The 20,146-nt window shown below is 40.3% G+C and overlaps 1 protein-coding gene across 4 annotated transcripts in view; it reads left to right on the forward strand.

Moving 5' to 3' along the window:
* Positions 1-18,222, forward strand: part of LOC121877872 (thiosulfate sulfurtransferase/rhodanese-like domain-containing protein 3) — a 37,583-nt gene extending 19,361 nt beyond the window's left edge. For all 4 annotated transcript variants that reach the window (XM_042383801.1, XM_042383802.1, XM_042383800.1 and 1 more), the window contains 3 exons: positions 591-836; positions 15,284-15,446; positions 16,285-18,222. In XM_042383801.1, the coding sequence (XP_042239735.1) occupies positions 591-836; positions 15,284-15,446; positions 16,285-16,417 (542 nt within the window). In that variant the 3' untranslated portion in view covers positions 16,418-18,222. The remainder of the gene's footprint in view (positions 1-590; positions 837-15,283; positions 15,447-16,284) is intronic.
* Positions 18,223-20,146: the final 1,924 nt, after the last annotated feature.

Here is a 20,146-nt window from a genome sequence, read left to right on the forward strand (position 1 = left end):
GTTTCCTCTATTCTAATGTTCTTATGTTATAGTCCGTTAAATAGAGGCTTCACTGCACCGCCACTGGAGGGAATCACATTACGGGTCCGCTATCAATGTCTTTTATCATATTGAACTGGACAGTACAAGGTTAGGCAGTGTACTTTGAACCTCTTGATATAAGTGTGTGATGATAGCATACAGTGTTTACACATGTTTACTCTTGAAAATTTACAATGTTTTATGGCGGGTGACTTAAGGAATGATTTGTACTAACACAAGAGTTGGTTGTTGAGAGAATACTGACCCGAGGAGTGTTGTAAATTGGCATGAAGAATTTTCTCCTAAGATACCTCCCCTCCCCCCACTTCCTACAGGCAAACTGAAGAGGCACAGAGTCCTCGGGGGCGTGTCTGTTGTATGATGGTCTGTGGTGGTGGTTGTTTGAAGGCCCCCAGAATAACCAGCCTAGTTAGTTGCTTATACAAATTTATCAGTTTGTGAGTACAGGAAATTATACAGAATTTGGTATAATTTGTTGTGTGGCTCCAATGCTTTGTCGGAATATGTTTTAATTAAAATAGCTAATATGTTTAGTATGTTTTTTTCAGCTTGCGGGTACTGCAGCCAACAAGTAGCTCATTCCTCCACCACCCACGCATGCACCCCGATGCGCACACCGACGCAATCCCCCACCCACGCCGCGGCTGTCAGTCGAAGAATCAACAGACGGACGGAGCTGGACTTCGAGGAACTGCGCGCCCTGCAGGTAGCTGGGGACATCGCCCTCATAGACGTCCGTGAACCTCAGGAGCTGGAGAAACACGGCGAGATTCCCGGCTCTCTCAACATCCCTCGTGAGTACTGAACCACCAATCACCTTTCTCCTTGTGTTGGGCTGAAATATTCGATTCAGATTCGTTTAGGTTCACCCGTTGAATTTTCCTGGAAGTGAATTCGTATTAACTCGTCCATGTAGCCTATTTATACTTTCGAACCTTAGTGAAGATAACGTGGAGTGTTACTGTAGATGATTGTCTGAACATGGGGCCCCATTTTAGAATCGTCGCTACCACCATTGCGCTGGGCCTCTGAAACTTGTGTAACCTGCCCTATCACGTCAAGGATGCTGTTACTCTATACAGTATATATTCCTCCCAGGCCTGTGGAGCGTAGCAAGGGCCAGGAAGAGAGGAGAGGACTGGGTGAGGAGACTAGCATAAATCACCGCCTCCCTCTGTTGTGATCACGACCTCGTATGGACTATGAACATCTTACGGTCGTGGTAGTTTATCTTTTAATATAAATCCTCATGCTGTGTAATATTTTAATGTTTTCCGAGGTTTAAAAAATGTTTATCCCAAATTGAAATAACCCTGTGATTTGCGTATTGTGTTCTTTATTTTATTCTTCGTTAAAAAAAGAAAAAAGTTATTCTATTATTTACAAAGAACAACGGGCAAGGGAAGGTCAGTCACCACTAGGCTTCTGTGGAGTGGGTGAGCATGCGGGGTCGAGGTAGCAGTTCTATCGAATTTTGCTGACGGTTACGTAACTTGGGAGACTGCAGGCAGGAGCTGGGGGTATAGAGGGAGGGGTGAAGTCATTGAAATATGTCCATTGGGATATTTCCTGCTGGACAAAATCCCACTGTGAGCCGAATAATAATTTACAATTTGTTCTGGTCAAAATCCCAACAGTAATGTGTGTGGGGTGTTGTGGGTTATGGTGTTAGAGGAGTGATGAAAGTGTGGTGTTGAGAGTGGCAGCCAGGAGTGTTGTACTAACGTTATGGTGTGGCTGCAGACCGGCGCCCGGGTGTGTGAGGCGTAGGTCATTGGGTGCGTCATGCAGAGACTAGATACTGCTGTGCTTGCCGACTGTTGCTACATGATCCAAGGGAAAAACTCGGTGTACAATGGTTAGGTTAGGTTTAGACTCGGTGGACAAATGAACCGTCGGATTAGAACTGTGACCAACTGTAAACATTAAAAAAAGCTGTATGTGAAACCGTCCCACCATTTCTGTACAGTGCATTTGTAAATTGCATTATTAGAGAAGGATTTTTTTATATTTGAAGTATTTATAAAGTTTTATTCTTGTATTGCTTATAAGTAGATTACTTTATTTTGGATATTAAATATTTGGTGTGTACTGTACCTAGCAGGAGGTGTTTAATGAATTTCACACGAGCAAATGTGTTTGTTTTAACTGCAGGTGTGTTCAATGTATGTCGGTCAGGCCAGGCAAGGCGAGTATAGATTTCAGGTTTGTGTTTATTCATATCCCACTACCACTACCTGCCACCACCCCTACCACCATCGTCCACGGACCTTTAGTAAGCGAAACAGGGCAGAGTGGATACAGCACTTAATTAACTTTGTATACAGGGGCAGTGAGACCGACACCTCAGAACTGCCTCCACCCATTCACAGCTGGGTGGACTAGTGGACCAAACCAGCTACCTGTAGTGCGAGGCATAAATAATATCCACTTGGCTGCCGCGCCCTACAACATAAACCTAGTGTGTTAATAATTGTGCTTGACGAATGTATGTGTTTGCCTCGTGAGTGAGAAGGGTGCGGCCACGAGCAACGCAAACCGGTCTTTAAGAATTTCGCGTAAGGCTAAATGGGATTCCCTGGCACCTTCAATTTGATCTAGACAGCTCATGGGAGAGCGTGTTGGTCTGTCTGGTATGTTGGTTAAACTCACGTGGGATCATCAAGATAAAGGTGATTCTATCTTTACCTGCAGTGACCTTGCGACATCTCACTTGACGTGCAGGGTGCGTGTATAGTATGTAAGGTCACAGCGTCTTGAATGATGGGTTTTATGTCACGACCAATTTCTACTGTGTTAATTTTTTTAGTTATTGGAAGAAAGCCAGATTGATATAGAACGTAGGTAACTTCCAAATGACGCGAGATCGTTTTAGTGTAGTGTAAATAATATGGTGGAATAATTCGTGGTTAATTTGATGTTAGTTTTGCCTCGTCAGACAGTCCCACGTAGTCAATACCACCCGTGTGTGAGGAAGGTTTTCGACCACGGATCTTCACTCCCAAATAATACTTTCGGGCCCTTTAACTCATTCATCCCAGTTATTGTCTTCCCAGGCCCACTTACCCTAACTTTGGGCCCTTAACTACTTAATCATTTTCTCATCCTAATCTTACAGGTACTAAGACGTAAGCTTGAGTTGGTAGGATTCTCGTCACTATAATTTACTTGATTTATTTTCATTGCATTATGTGACGACGACAACTTAAGCGCCCCGAGTCGTAAGTAATTCTTTTGGCACACACAGTACATACACATGGTAGTGGTGGGCAATCTCGTAAGGCACAGGGGGGGTGAGGGGGGAGTGGGAAGGGCACGTTCCTCTCGTAGAAAGCGTGGCCACACACACACACACACACACACACACACACACACACACACTCTTTCAGCACTGCCCAACCAAACTTTGGCTGTCTGCCCACTCTGAAATCTCACGGCTCACCCCCAACTCCCTGCCCCACACACACACCCCCACCTTCCTTTGACACCCCCACCACCTCTCCTCTTCCCCTTACCCTTCCTCCATCACCCCAATATATCCCCTTCCCTGCTCGTCCCTGATTCTTGTACCCCTTTGCCACAAATAATTCCTGCTGCGTATCTCCTGTACGGACCGTGACTCTTCCCTCTCCCTTCACCACCTCTTTCGTTTTGATGTCCTCGCACTGCCTCCCTCTTCCCTGCGATGTATGTAGTTTCTACCTTTTTCACTTCATTTCCTATCGTTATCTGAAGTTCTCAAAGTTCAGCAGTCGTGAGGGGTGGTCGTGGGGAGATTAGGCCGGTCACTCTAGAGAGGCCTCGGCGTTAGTCACGTGTTGGCCTCGCATCACCCTTATAGTCATGGGTACAGCTGCCGGTGGACTTGACTCCGTGGCTTTACCTTCACCAGTATACTGCCGATGAGTGAAAATCTTGTGAATTTTTCGAGTATTGTAAAAATATTGAGGAACATTCAGTTTTCTTTGTTCGTGTCTAATTTAAACATGTGGTAATTCGACAGTGCCGTACTTGTAAATAATGGAACTAATGAGATTGAAACGATGCTGTTAGATGGTAAAGGTGATACAGTACTTAGCTGGGTTTAAAGGTTAGCGATAGTAAGGTACTGGGTTGGATAGCGTTGAAGTTATAGGTTGTTTTAATATTTATCCAGATTATCCAGTTCGTAATCTTTTATTTTTAGGGTAATAATTTTATGGGCGTTTTCTGTATGCGTACTAAAAATAAAAAGTTAACAAAACTATTTTAACCTTTTCCGTCACCGAAACATACCGAGCCCAACACGGCAAAAGTCTCCTGAAAAGTTTACTGACCATGACTGACGCGGGTCCGACTAATTACCCAAATGTACCCAAAATGAAGTCAAATAATGGTCCTACATGATTAAATCGGACTGCCAATCACTTCTCGACTAGTATTTGGGGTCATGAAGTCACAAAAAATTGGTAGACTTAATTTAATCCGAGTTAATAGATCGAGTGCATGTACCTAACCTAACACAATTCAGATTAAATTAAGTTTACCAATTTTTTGTGACTGACACCAAATAATAATCGAGAAGTGATTCACAGCCCGATTCACGCTTGTAGGACCATCATTTGACTTCATTGCGACTACATTTGGGTAATTACTCGCTCCCTCGGTACATGCACGCGATCTATTAACTCAGATTAAAGTAAGTTTTCCATTTTTTTTTTACTTTCTGACACTAAATACTAGTCGAGAAGTGATTGGCAGTCCGATTTATTCATGTAGGACCATTATTTGACTTAATTGCGGCTACATTTGGGTAATTAGTCGGACAGACTGACGCTGCTTAGAAGCCTAGCAACGAATCCCGAGAGTAGACGTGTGGCGTCCCTCCTGCGGTCTGCTGCCCGGTCACACGTATCCTTCACGAGACGCCCTAACTATCCTCCTGCCCTGCGTATAAGTTAGATTTTTCCCTCGCTGTTAAGGGAGGAGGACAGATGAAGAGGCTCGTCAGGTGGCTGTGATGAACTTCAACTTAAGCGCCATTGTTATTTATCAGTATTATTCAGGTCCTTATACCTGACCGCGAAAAAAAATACCGTGGGGGGGGAGGGTAGTGTTCAGGTGTATGTCAGGGAGAATGTCAAAGATGAAGATTTATTAGTAAATTTAAAATGTAAACATGGCATCATTGTTAAGGTCACAACTGCGCCATCTCCTCCAGATATTAAGATACTTGCAGACCACTTTGAAGTGTATTTAATTTATTTATATATTTGTATTTTGAGAAGACAATTGTCGTACAAATATGTCGGGTGGGTGTTTGTATATTTCCTATTGTGCAGATATTTCGATGACAGGTCTAGGTACACAGCACGAGCATCAAGTCGGCCACAGCTCAAGATCAAGACTGAGGGTGAAATTAAGCAACACTTTTACCCGTGTTTTGGGATGTTTACCCCGAAAATACAATTAAAACGTCATAAAGATAAAAAAAATCTACCACCTTTAAAACCATAGACTCCTCCGGGAGCTTGGTGTGTGTGTGTGTGTGTAGTCACGATTCCCTGACAAAAACAAGTGAAACGCCTTTTACCGTGCCAACTAGAGTGGTTGGTCCCTCTTTCCTCTCCTTGCCGCGGCCCACGCAGCCGCCGTGGTGGCGCCGGGCTGTCGTAGAGTACACCCCAAGAATGTGTTGGGATCACCTCTGGCTACTGGTGGCAGGTAACATGGTAATAACTAAGGTCTACCTGGCCGCTGACACACCCTCAAGTCATGTTAAAGTTTTTCGTTCCGTTTCAAATATTGAACTAGAAATGATTTTAGTTATGGGTGTATGTATGTGTAGTAAAGACCTTGGATACACATTATATAGTGATTTCTTCATTTACATCAGTCATATTATCTTTAAAGAGGTTGCAACAATGGACATTTGGTATAATCTGATTCTTGACGGACTTGTAGTGATAATGGAATAGTCAGTAAGTTCTATTGGTCACTCCTAATGCATCGCCAGTAGTGAGGCAGGCAGGCAAGGTGTGTCAAGAGTAAGCAGGTTCTGACGGCTACCACTTAAGTGTCATCACCATGAAACTATTTCTTAACATCTTCTCTCTTCCCTCTTATCTGTCACTCATTATTGTGTTTGTGGATTATCAGCAGTTATGTCGTGTTAACATAAGAAGAACATAAGAAAATAAGGAGTCTGCAATAGGCTGGTTGGCCTGTGCATGGCAGCTCCTGTCGAGAGTTACTACCACACTCTATCATCCATGTCCATCCAACAAGGTAGTAGTTCACCTTGTGTTGTATTTTAGAATAAATTACCTAAATTCTGCCGGATCTTCTGCGTTTCGTTATTAGTTCTGTAAGGATGATTGTCTCAAGCAGTTTGTGTGTACTGTATTATGACGCAGTAGATGACTGTTTTGGGAGTTTGGTGATAACTGCCAGCAGGGTACGTTGAGGAGGGTACGTGGAGTACGGGTGTGTTTGTGTACTACTGAGACTTTCAATCGCCGTACAAACACCACCACTCCTTATTTAGATAGATGCCCGTCTGTCACAAGGTCGCTGGGGGTAAGGGGGTTGTGGTGCTTGCATTTCATAGTCGTGTATTAAGTATGACTATTCGTTGTCAAGTCCCGTTCATTCTAGTCTATTGTTATTAAGTCGTTATTTAGTCTTTTTATTAAGGTCCTCTGTCAATTAGCCGCGGGGGTTGGAGAGTAAAATCGGACGGGTAGTACAGACCGCGCAGTACTTGTATAGTGACGCAGGGGAAGATTATGGTGACCAGAAAAAAGTCACAATATGGGATAGATGAGGTGACTTTCTGTGACCGTTTTTTTGTTGTTATATATACAGTACCAACCCAGGTCACAAGATTCTTTAATATATATTCATCATAGCTCAGTGTGTAAGAATGCATCTAACTTGTTGACTTAAGCTAAGACTCAAGTCCGATAAAATTATAACCAGACACGTTTACCAGGTGACCCCATCATTGAGTATTGTTGGAAAAAAAAACTTTATCTTCACTTTATCTCAACAGAGTTTACGTGAACATACCTTAAGGTCGACTTCCATGTTTTTTTTTCTTGGTAACCTTACGGTGAATATTCATAATACGAAGTTGTTTTGAAAATAAGGACCTTGCGACCACCCACATGAAGCCACGAACATGACCGTGCGTGTGCTTATGTTAGCGAGGGTGGTTTGGTTATTAGCAGTAATTCCTAGTACCCAAACCACAACAACTCCAGGCAGCATTTCAAGGATACAGACTCATCACAACGGGAATTGGTTGGGGGACAAGTATGTGTATTAGCGGACTTTATTCTCACGTATACAGTATAATATGTATGAAAGCCGGTTTATATGTGGTGGACTAGAGGATATACACTCGGATCCCCTCACTTGTGTGTGTACATAACCCACTGACCCACTAACTTACACACACTCAGTCTCTATTTTCGTAGGCGTGAGGATGTTATAAGGATGGGCACAACTCAGGGTAACTTGGTTTTGAAGGCAATGGTGGCACTCACAACAGGTTTAAGAGTGATATGGGCAGCTAGACAATAATAGTACTTGGGCGAGGGTACTAGGTCGATGTTGATGTATTTTAGCCAAGGATGCGAGTGAGTGGAAGAGTTATGTGGAGTAGCTGGTTGAAGGGTTAAATCCCATCTCCTTAAGAATACCGAAACTAAGAGGTTTTAATAAGAGGAATTTGAGCTGATGAAATTTTGCCCACCTTATTATATTGATGATGGGATAATTTTGCCTGTTTATTATTTTTGTGGTAAGATTTCTTCACACATTTGGTATAGTGGGATTCTGTCTATTTTGGGGGGTTGCCTCCACTTCAAATTAGTTTGGCTAGTGATTAGGTGCGGACTCTTCAAGGTCAGTACTGCTCAGCGGGTGGTCGAGGCAAGGCAGGAGGAAGAAGTTAGTGACAAGGTTGTGTGGCGGGGAGAGGGAGGAGTTGTGGCTGGCTTCTGTTACTAGGCAACTGCAAGAGTCTGTGTTATTTGATTGTGGAGGCTGGATGGAACCTCGGGTCAGGACACACTATCGATATACGTCGCCCTTGATAGGTTAGGTTATTTCCACACACACACACACACGTCTGCTTGTTTCAATACTGATTGCTATCGTGGAAGATAAAATATTTATTGATAGTTAAGCTCAATGCCTTCGTCCAAAGTACACTTAAGATACGAATTTAATATAGATACAGGTATTGGCACCATTTGGGTTACTGAACCCTATTCACCCCTGGCACTCGAGATTTATGTATGTATGTATGTATGTATGTATGTATGTATGTATGTATCTGGGTGGTAGGAGTAGTAGCAGCGTGCCCGCATGGTGTATGAAATAATCTTGGTTAAAGCTTCAAGTTTGCTTCACCTTGCGAGTCATATCAACATGACACCATTGCCAGCCGACGACACTGTTCTCTCTCACCATATTGAGAGGTGGAAGGGAGGGAGGGAGGGGCTGGTAAGTCTCTGTAGGTGGAACAGTTAGTCAAGTTTGGTGTCATTGGTACAGTATTTTTTTATCTTTTTGCTGTCACGATATTCTGAAGTGGACTCTTGTCTTTCCCCTGTTTGGATAAATGTCTGTTTTAATTACCTGAAATACGCGTTAAATCACAGTACTTGCAAGAATATGTTGATTATTGTTGAAAGGGCTTCTAAGAGTATTTTATGACAAGTTATTTGAAGTTAGTCAAGCATTAAAATCTGGAGTGTTTCATTGTATGTGTTATGAAAAACTCAGACCAGACGTTATTGGCTAACATTTTGGCCAGCTGACAGCGACATTGGTTGAGGTTGGCGCATCTGTTCATTCTAACTCAAAATAAGATATAATCTCTTAATTATTTTGTCATATTCCTAACCCCACTCCCTCCCTCCAATGTCAGGATAGGTGAACGCACTGCTGGAGTGTTTGTACAAATAGTCGTGTAGGTGAAGGCAGTTGAGTACATAGAGCTGGTACTGATCAGGGTGAAGGTACAGGCGTGTGGCGCCAGTGTGTCGCGCTCACCCCACCCCAACCCTCCCCTCCCACAACTCTCTCCGTACTTCCCTCCCCCCTTTTCCCCACTCTTTAAATGTAGGCAGGTTTCTCTTCCTCCTGAAACTGAAGAGTGTTCAGTGTTTGGCAGATCACGTATAATTAAGAAACGAGAACGTGTAATAATTTGGGGTGGAATGTCACTTAAATGTGTGGGTTCGCAGCTGCAGGCAATATGGACGTGGTGATTTCTGAACATTGTGTATTTTTATGTGCCACGCATAATACTTTTCATATTACAAAGGAAATGTTGACCCGTGCAAATCTAACCTTATTTGATTTCTGACGTTTGGATATACAGTAGGTACAGTGTTCTCTACTGACAATTAACATGGTGAACTCATCAGCTGAGACATTAAACTTGTCTAGATGTGGTCATCAAAAATTTAGTAGCTATAACTCACGAAAACCGAAGTAGTATACAATTATGTTTAACTCTCTTCTTGAGTTGGGGAACGAGGGAGAGTAACAATGAAACGCCCCCTCACTCCCCCCCCTACCCCGCCGTCCTCCAGGGAGCCCCCTCACCGTTATGTAACCAGCCTCGGGCGTAGTAGTGGAGCCAGGCACCTCCCATTTTGGAAGACTTGCCATCCTGGAGACTGCTGGGAAGATCTATTTTGTGGGGTTATATGGAGAAAGACATAGACAGACCATATGTTTTAAACCAAGAGTGTCTGATAGCCATAATTGATAATACTTTATCTTTTATTTAAAAATTTACAATTAACATGTATACAAATATTACATATTAATATATTTGTCCGTGAAATATTTGGACTACCTTTCTTTAAAATACACATGATCATCCATTTATAATAATATACCCTGCTTTTAATAAAGGCTATAGTCTCCTTAACATTATAATTTTCCTTCCCACTTAACCTCATACAGTAGATATAATGACATTAGCATGACCATTGTATTCTTATCCCTATTATTACTACAGTTAGTATTAAAAATTAAAAATGCAGATAATACAGTACTAATAATTATTATAATGATAAAACGTACTTACGAATGTAAAAGAACGTGCAATAGTTACTATAAGATACAGGTGAGGGTGTGTTGACGCCATTCCCTCCTTCCCTTCCCTCCACTCCCCTCCCGCGACCCGTTACATAATGTGTAGTGGCAAGGTGGGCGGTGCAGCTTTAGTAAATACAGTACAGTACTTTTATTTGTATTAATAGTATGTTTATCCGTAATTCCCTGTAGTCATATTGTAGTGTATATTATTAATGTAATGTATTTATAAAAACAATGCAATCGATAATATGTGCGTTTTAGTCGAGAGGGGAAACGAAATTTGGCACCACTGGTTACATCATAGTGCCGTTCTTCCGAGGACAAATTACATAATATACAGTATTTTAGCATCCCACAGCTTGAGAGAGAACTAATATATTTTCCAATTGTATATAGAGTTAATAGTAAAACTTATTGCACTAACCTAACTGGGCAGACGGTGTATGTGTACCAAGTCGATATAGTTGGTGTGAGCAGTCCTGTGTAGCATGTGTTGAGCTAGGCAGGTCTGAGGGACAGTTTATTTTACCTTGTTTCCATTGTGGCCACGTTGATGGAGTTAAGTTAGAAGCTTCAGGTTGGATTCATAATAATTAAACTATCCTACACAATTAATCGACAATATACCGGTGTTTATTTACTTTCATGCGTGTTAGGATTACATTATAACATTTTCAAAGCTGCGAACTAGAAAGTGGGATTGCAGTTTATGTTATCAGGAATGTAATTTAATTATAACCTAGATGCCGTATTTATATATTTAACTATTGCAGGAATCTTTGTATTCTACTACTGTTGTCATCATTACGGTATTCAAAAGTCACAAATGATCAGTGTGGAGACCCTAAAGATGGTAATACTTGGGATAAGTTAAGTTTGGGTAATCTGGTGTATAAAGGATGAACCATCTGGCGGTGGTTGTGAAGGTCAGAGGGAGGCCATGGTGTTATGTTGCTGCCCGAACTTTAGGTGTGGCCTCGGAATCAATGTAGGGATGAGGTAGCGGGTGGTTGAGGGATGTAGGAAGGAGGGTTGGTGAAGGGGTTTTGAGTTTAGAGTTAGAAATGGAGGGCGAGAGTTTTACAGGAAATCGTGGAAGAAATATATAATGGTAATGTTTGAATTTTCTGATACACACTGTGGTATTGGTTGGTATACACGTGTGGCAGAAGTAGTAATGTTATATTGTCTGTGTGAATGTTAGTTGTATGTCGGCTCTAGATACCTTAGTAACAAATTATGTATATTAATGTAGAGTGGAAAGAATAATTAATTTCTTTATGGGGAAGGAATCGCCATTACAATTTTTGATCTATTTTGAGAGGAAAGAAAACAATGAAACTGTGTGCTTGAACTGTTGACTCAGAATAGCAGTACTGTGAAGGGTTTAACTTGGCCTCTCCTTTATAGAATTCCCTTTAAGAATATTTCCCCCAAAAGAATGTTTAGATTGAGATGTTGTGTTGGGAGTTATAAGCACCTGTTGTGTTTTTGTGGCCGTTTCACTTTGCCCCGATGCCAGCTTTACCCAAAGACCTCAGCTGTCCTCTTGCGTCACTCATCCCACGGCCTACCCCTCGTTCTTCCTAGTAGGCAGAACAAATCCTGTTAACCTACTGCTGCAGTCTACCTGACGTACAGTCATATTGTATGTACAGACTTCATTTATTCATCAATTGGTCGCATCTTTCATGTGACTATATTACGTAATGATGAATGTTTATAATTATATTTAATCCCAAATTGTAGGCGATGTCTTGGACAGTAAATGGCATTAATGTTGAAGGTAAAGTCGTGACGGTGCAGTAGTTGGCACTGGCTGGAGTCAGCTGATCGGCCAAGGTCGACGACTCTTCCACACCCAGTCACCCTCTACTATGTGGGGGAGGTCAGGCACAAGTTTCAACTGCTACACTCGAAATAGAGAACAGAATTGAGAGAGAGATTAAGGAGTTTACGTAAAGACAGTGGTTGGGGGATATAGCATATTTGGGAACACCTCGAGGCTTTTGCCGTCATTATAAAGGTATTTGTGACCATACGAAGCATTTTTTTCCACAATTGCTGCACAGTTGTAGTGAAATTAGTAACGGTATTTTTTTTTTTACAAGACACTGCGGACGTCCAGGATTGCATTTACACGTACAGTACTTATTTATCGGAAGCTGAATTTTTTTAAGTCTCGGTGATAAGTTAGTCTTTTCCGAAGGTTATCTATATTTGCCACTTGGTGTATTACAGACCACGGTAGTCTTGGATATATTTTCCTTCGTGTTATTTAGAAATTTAGAAGGTAAAGAAAAGTAGAAAATGCCACAAACATTGTAACGACGAGTAAACCGTTTACTTCACCTTTTAAGGATAACTGTCAAGGTTGCAGTTTGTTGAGCATACAGGAAGTTTACCCCCTATCACGGCCCCTGTAGTTGTTTATTGTCTATACAGTATTTTTAATATGAAGTAGGGAAAATGTGTTACTGATATTTTCTTGCATTAATGTTTCCATGTTTTGGGTTTTTTTTGTACCGTATAATGTGCTGATTTAGATAAACTGTACGAATAAATCCCCTATAGGCCTAGAATACACGTTTACACTGGACTTTGAAACGAGTTGCATTACTTCACTTGAGGTTGACGATAGGATGAAACACTTTATCGAGATGTCAGGGTGAGCTATCGTTGGTTGTGGCGTGTTGAGGCATTGCGCAGGACACGTAAAGTAGGTCGTCCCAACACCTCAATAGGGTCTAAGGTAAAGTTTAGGTGTATTAATGGTGTTGAGCGCTTTGTTGTTCACATTGAGATGATTTAAATTTAGAGAAGAAAGGGCGTACAGTGGACCAAACAAACTCACGAGCCTTAGTTACTTTTGTTTTTTGTAAAAAAAAAACCTTGGCATCTAATTGAGAATATATTTTAAATCTAGTTAGTTTTAGTGTAGCATATTTTAAATACACCAATCATATAATCCTTCATTTTATTAGTTAACGCATTATACCACGTTACGGCTAATATTAAAATTATATATTAAAATTTCGTTGGAGTAGGTTGGTGAGGGATATACTACACAAGAGTGTATGTATGTATGTATGTATGTATGTATGTATGTATGAGCTGTTTGGCCGATACCATAAGCTGTTGACGACCTACTGTACATATTTTCGCCCCGAGTAGACAATTGAGGAGTAAACAGTTGAAAATAGTCTGCGTGTGCCAACCATAACGGGGAGACGAAGACACGTCAGAGATATCTATTACGGATGCGTTCTTCCTGCACACTGTGCTGGCACTATTACGCACCAGAGGCTCTCCTAACACATGCAGGTCCATGTGCGCAGTCATTGCATTGTTTAAAGGCTGCTTCCACGTGAGCTAAAACTTAGTGCTTCCTTGGCAGGCTGCTCCAGCTCCCAGGATGATGATGATTCAGATGATTTTACTCTCGTATTTTCCCACATACTGATGTCTGTGTAACACTGTATTGTTAAAATGTTCTAAATTGAAAAAAAAATGTCTTGCAATAATGTTTCCCAATCGAAAATATTGACACATTTAGGTGACGTCATTCCAAATGTTTGGGTAATGTAGTTTTAAACCAGGAGGGTGTGAAGGCTCATGCAGACCACAATATCTCATCTCCCGGTAAATAAACGCTTGTCTGGGCTATTGTGAATGTAAACATCATTTGTCAACAAGTTTGCCATACAGCCTCGAAAAAAATCAAATATATTTAGGTAAATCCTTTATTTGTTAGTTAATTTTAGCCCACTTTTCCTCCTCTAAAGTGGGTCACCGCACTTAATGATGGTCACTATAGATAAGATATAATCAGCATGGAAGACTTCTAAGATAACGGGGGAGGGGGTACAAGTCATAATGTAACAAGTTATAAAGGGCGCTGCCAGACATACACGTTAAATGTTGACCTGTATAGTATTGCGTCTCCTTGACTACAAATGAAGCAGTGTGCTGTGAAGCCAAACATGTTTGGTTATTTGAACGCAATTGGGGTGAGCCAATTGTCTGTATTTGGAACTGTACACCTACATGTTATGCTTTTAGGCAGACTGACAGAAATGAGCTTAACCAGGTCTTCACACCTTTCTCTGGCCATCCGTGAACGTTTGCTTGTCATAAAACTAAATTGGACATTTATTAAAGTTATGGGTGCTAGCTTTATTATTCTTCAATATTCGTTTGGCCGAGTGTAATTACAGTACACCCTGTATATAACTTATTTAGCATTCGTGGTCAGTTTGATGATGAATGGACTTTTTCCTTAAAATCTTGATAGCATTGATGGTGATTGTGATCTTAACAGCTATCAAGGCTGTGTCTGGGTGAGCCGGTCCACTGGTCACATTTAATGCATGGGAGGGAAAGTTGCCAGGTTGGTGCTGTTGCTAGGAGGGCTCACTCGTACATCGCTGTCATCTTAGCCGTGTATGTAGTCATATACTTATTGCTGTTTTCTGGTCTCGTTTTGATCACTGTAGGAGATAACTTATATTACTCGCTTATTTATATTAAACTGTAAACCATTTGCAGACTTGTTTAAACAATTATTTACATTTCCCATGAGTTATTTGAATCATAATTTTTATACAGTAGTGTGAAGTGGTTCTTATATGGGAGGCATGAGGGATTGGTGGAATATGGAAAGCTTAAATCTGTGGAGAGGTTTTGGGTGAAGTACAGTACCTACCTATGACAGTACAACCTTAAAAACACTGGTCCACCTGTACAATATGTGCAGCAGCTAACTCCCCTTCATCACAAAGGGTGTTTGCATAATCATCATTGGTGGAATTTCTGTATCTTGTTTCATTAATGTATCACTTATGTATGTGTTGTATGCATTTACCTTTTTATTCATAGTTACCATATAAACATCTCTAGACATATACCTGGTACACAAACAGGTTCCATAGACAGACCGTGTCTTAACTGGAGACACTTGTGTATATAAAATGTACAGTGAATTTAATCCAGAGCCATTTACACAATGTATTGGTTACATAAATCATAAATACGACAAGATGAAGGTTCTATACTGTACTGTATTGCAATTATTTAACTAAATATCACCCATAATTTTTTCTTACTCAATTTTTTAATGTAATTCCTTCTTTTACAGTTTGCAAGATAAAGGTTGCCCTGCAGCTGTCTGAAGATGAATGGGAGCGAGAATTCTGCATAGAGAAGCCTGATAAAGGAGATCGCAACCTTGTATTCTACGCCCGGGGTCCCAACGCCTCCAGTGCTGCTGTGGAGATTGCCCACCGTCTTGGTTTTAAGAGGTAAGTCTTTCATTCTTCTGTACTAATCCTTTATAAATGGATATGTAGTATATATTTAAGTCACTCGATATCAGTAAATTGTTTTAGACTTCCTGTACTTAGTACACACAAACCATTGAAGATTCCTGTTCATCTGTCATTCAGTATGGGTGAAAAAAGTCAAACTTGGTTAAATTGCTAACTTCCATTTAACCTTGTTCAACTAATAATTATTTTAGAGTAAGAAACGCATTTCATATTGTTCTAAAAATAAAACATTTAAACAAGGAAATGAGCCATATGCAGAATATTCTACACCTAGAAGTAAGTGTTATCAGTTTTGTTGCTGCATCATCTCAGACTGGCTGTCCCTTTTTTCCCTGCATGTATCATCTTGGTCTTTCAAACATAGGTTTATGTTGTACCTCTCTTACTCTTGTTACTCATTTTGAAGCCTTTTACATGCAAAAAAAAAAGAGGGAATGCCAGAAAAAAGTTAGGCAGTGGAAAATTTGGCTCGGCAGTTTGTCAATATACTCGTACCATCTTACAACGGCGTCCAGTCCACCGGTCAGTTATTCTCACGATTCACACCAAATTGCCAGGTACTGTTGTTTTAACAAACCATACTGTACTGAAAACTGTGACATCACTTTGTCAGCCAATTAATTATACATTGATAAATTTTACATTGTTTGTCTGTCATATGTTGTCAAAATGTGATTTTAAAAAGATTTTCCTTTTCACCAATGTGTTGCTGTTATCATCTTTAGTATACATTTATGTTACTGGTTACAATAAATTATTAAGTCAAGATATTTGTACAGTACATGTTTAAATAGTAAATTTCTTCTGATAGGTCACGGCATTATATTGGAGGCTGGGAGGATTACTGCAAGCAGACAGGTCAGCCACTCAAGAAATCCCAGGATGATGGGTTTGGAGCCTGCAACAACTATTACAACAACAAATTTGATCAGTACTTCCTGTAAAGATATTGATAGTGATGGAAATTTGACCTTGGTCTCCATAACTGAATTAGTGATAAATTTACATTAAAATTGCATGTATATTTTTTCATACATTGATGTGGTCAATTGTGATATTCGACAAATTTAGATTGATCAGTTTTGCAGAATGTTGTTCAGTGAAAAGCAGATCCTTAATCTCTTGAACATTCAACATAAAAAATTTTATCAGAGAAGCTGCAAAGGCTCGGTGAAAACCTAAGATCACAATGAGAAAAATGTTTAGTGCTGAACCTGTACTGTACTTGGTGGTGATTCAACTAATGTCAGTTTAGTTTTGTGGATGATCATGGAAAAAGAGGAAGACCATTATGATATATTACCATCACACTTAACACCAGAACACCCAGAGAAGATCTTAGCTATGAAATAATAATGAAATAATTCTCCCATTGCATCGGTACAGTACAGTAGTTAGTTGTTCCTGTGTTGGTATAGACAAAGTTTCTATCTATGAACAGGTAGATAGTTGTCTCTTTTTGTCCAACTCCAACAAATTTTCTGCTGTGTTGCTGGTGTGGGAATTATTATACAGTACTTTTGTAACATTGGCCAGGTGATGAGTATCATTAATTTTATTGTCTATAGCTTTTAAAATCCATTTAGTGTTCATTGCAATACATACAGTATACTCATACATGATTTGATCAGGTTAATGCAATTAGTAGTAGTCCCCATAATGTTGACTCTATACCTGAATACATAATAATAGAGTTGATACCATTTCATCTCTAATGTTGAGTCCTGTGATTTCTAAATACCATTCAAAGCAGCTGTGAATATTGGCCCAAATAATGCGAATGTCAAGTACTTTTTAAATACATCTTCATAGTGGGTGCAAATAAAAATATTTTTTTTTCAATTTTCTCATATTTCCAATCCATATCATATTTAAATTCTTTTTATTTTAATTATAGTGTTCAGGATGTGGTTAATGAGGTTAATCAGTGCACAATAATTAAAATAGTCGTTTGAAGCTCATCAGCCACAGAATAGTAAGAATAGCAGCAGTTATTGTTGATGGTGCTCAAGAGATCTAAAGATATTTGTACTTGACACACTGAGGAATTATACCTTGGTAAACACTAATATATGTGGCATGTTAATCGTGAAATATCATGCAGACTTGTGGAACACTGTGAGAGTTAGTGATTGTGTATACGACCCACACAGGTGGTGATTCTTGGTGGAACCTAATGTGTTTTTTTGTGCTTTATGCATTACTATCTTAAATGAAAGACAAGGGAATCTCTCATTGTAGTGTTGTCACCGGTTGTGTTTGTGGAGTCAACTGTATATCCTTGTCTTATCTGGAATAATAGGAAACATCCGAGTTTAACTGTAGCCAGTATATTGTATTCTTTGAAGCATTGCTTGCAAGCTCGTTTCTCACTTAACTTTCAGCTAGAGCTTGCATCAGTGACTCGTTATTTCATTTATGGGTTTGAGTACCTCGGAGAGCTTTGATACCCACAGTGCACTTGGTATTTGTTTTGAGCGTTTTGTGGGCTTCGATGCTTCTCGTATGAGAACAGCTGGTACAAGAGTTTGGTGTAGTAAATGATGGCCATACTCTTGTACCAGAGAATATGGCAGGAACAGTTTACAGGCAGCCAATTCTTGATGCCATGACATGGTTGTGTTGCAAGAATTGTTAATTAAAATATGAACATTTCGTACCTATTTACTGTTAAAGTCAAAGCATCAATGATTGTACCTGTAGGCAGGTGAGTTGGATACTGGCTCCTTAATAAACCATAACTACTATATATTTACTTCTCATTACTGAACCTTAATATTTCCTACTTCCAAAATCATGAATGTTTAACTGGAGTATTAAATTGAATAAATACTCACTTAATTTGTAAAACCTGACCGGAGACTGTTAACAATGGCATTAAAGTTAGACTTGTGTTAAAAAGTCAATGGGTTATGTTCATGGACCTTGTTTGTAGTTGACTTCTTGTTACAGAACCATGTTAATTTGGCTATAAAATGAATAAAACCCAACCCTACCTATAAAATTATAATTTGTAAATAAATAATATAATTAATGTACAAAAAAAAGCTAAAAGTACCTTGACCTGAAGATGGCTTGCTCAGGGATGGATGGTGGATGACTTAATTACTAATGATCATGTTTTGTAACTTGGGGGAAACCACTGATTGCTTACTGTACAATAAATGATGCAGCAGGAATGTTGAATTTGTTGCCAATAGGTGGCACTCACAGGAAATGTGTTGTGGTATACCTTGTACTGTATACTATATGCCAACAATTGATCCACTGTGTGTAGAGCTGGGACTGTTCATCTTTGAATTATCATACATCTGGCAACTGTGTCTGGAAGCAAGAAGAGGTGAGGAAAAGGCAGTTGGTAGTCCTTTTGGCTTCCTAGGGAGAGGATCCCTGTTGCTGAGCTCCCTGCCTGTGACTAATTTGTGTTTGTCTGCATGACAAATTAAGGAACAGAATCCTAGGCAGCTTGGTGATGTGTCAGTGAGGACAGTATTCAAAAGAACCTGCACTACCACAGCTTTGCTGGCCATTTCAAGCCTCTCATTTCTTGTGCCCAGCAGCAGAAGAGACTTGCTTTCTGTGCTAATTATAGGGACTGGTCTCTCGAACAGCGGCGTGGTGTGATGAAGCAACATTTACAGTGACGGAATAGGCAGGGACCCTTATGATCCCCACTACACTGCAGCTACAGTGAAGTTCCTGGACTCGCTTAATGGTGTGAGGCTGCTTCACTTATCATGGTGTGGGCAACCATGTAGTGCTTCCAAAAAATTAAACTGAATCGGTGTAATTATCTTGTGCTGTGTGATCAGTTACCTGATTCATTTGATGTCAGGTCACATTTTTTATGCAGGACGGTGCACCACGACACAGTGGCTCAAGGACTGTTGTGTGCCCTTCTTAGATAACTGGCTGGGAAATTCCCCCCAACCTGAACCTTACTGAGAACCTGTGGTCTATCATCAAGTGGGAACTTTGTGGCCACAACTCCTCGTCTCTACCGAAGCTTCAAACTTGCGGCACTACAGCACTTTTGGACAAGTTCTGCCCCTCAGCATCTCAAGGTGCTTGCTAACAGTTTTCCTGCCCATCTAGAGGAGTGTAGAAGGTGTAAAGGCAAGCCAACAATTAGCGAGAGGTTAGTACACTTGCTGATTTGGGATTAATTTGGGACAGAGATAAAAGTGGGAGCACGGGGACAATTTCAATCGAGTATTATAGGTGACCCCTGAGTTATGATTGGTTAAATTTTTGAAAAACTTATCATTAGGCAAATGATTTATTTCAGATACTTTAACATGGTCTTAATGGGGTCATGTTTTTGGAGATCATATAAATTTACGTTTTCCCCACCTACATAGCTGCACTGGGGGTTTGTATGTACAGTACTGTATTGGTAATCAAGTCCTTCACTGATTGGCGACCATGTGCACTGTAACACCAGCATTAATCACACATCATCTGTTAATACTGTAGGTACTGCACTGTAAATGGGATGCATGAACTGTCACAAATATTACACCACCACCATAATGTCTTCCAAGTAATAACACAACAATTGTGTTGACTCTGGAAACATAAGTAAAGATGCAACTGTAGTCACAAGAGACACTAGTAATGGTAGACCAGAGCAACTTGAACATGGATAAGGAATATAAACAGTTAGGGTCCGG

Source organism: Homarus americanus, unplaced genomic scaffold, assembly GCF_018991925.1.
Source record: "Homarus americanus isolate GMGI-L3 unplaced genomic scaffold, GMGI_Hamer_2.0 scaffold24523, whole genome shotgun sequence".
NCBI lineage: Eukaryota > Metazoa > Arthropoda > Malacostraca > Decapoda > Nephropidae > Homarus > Homarus americanus.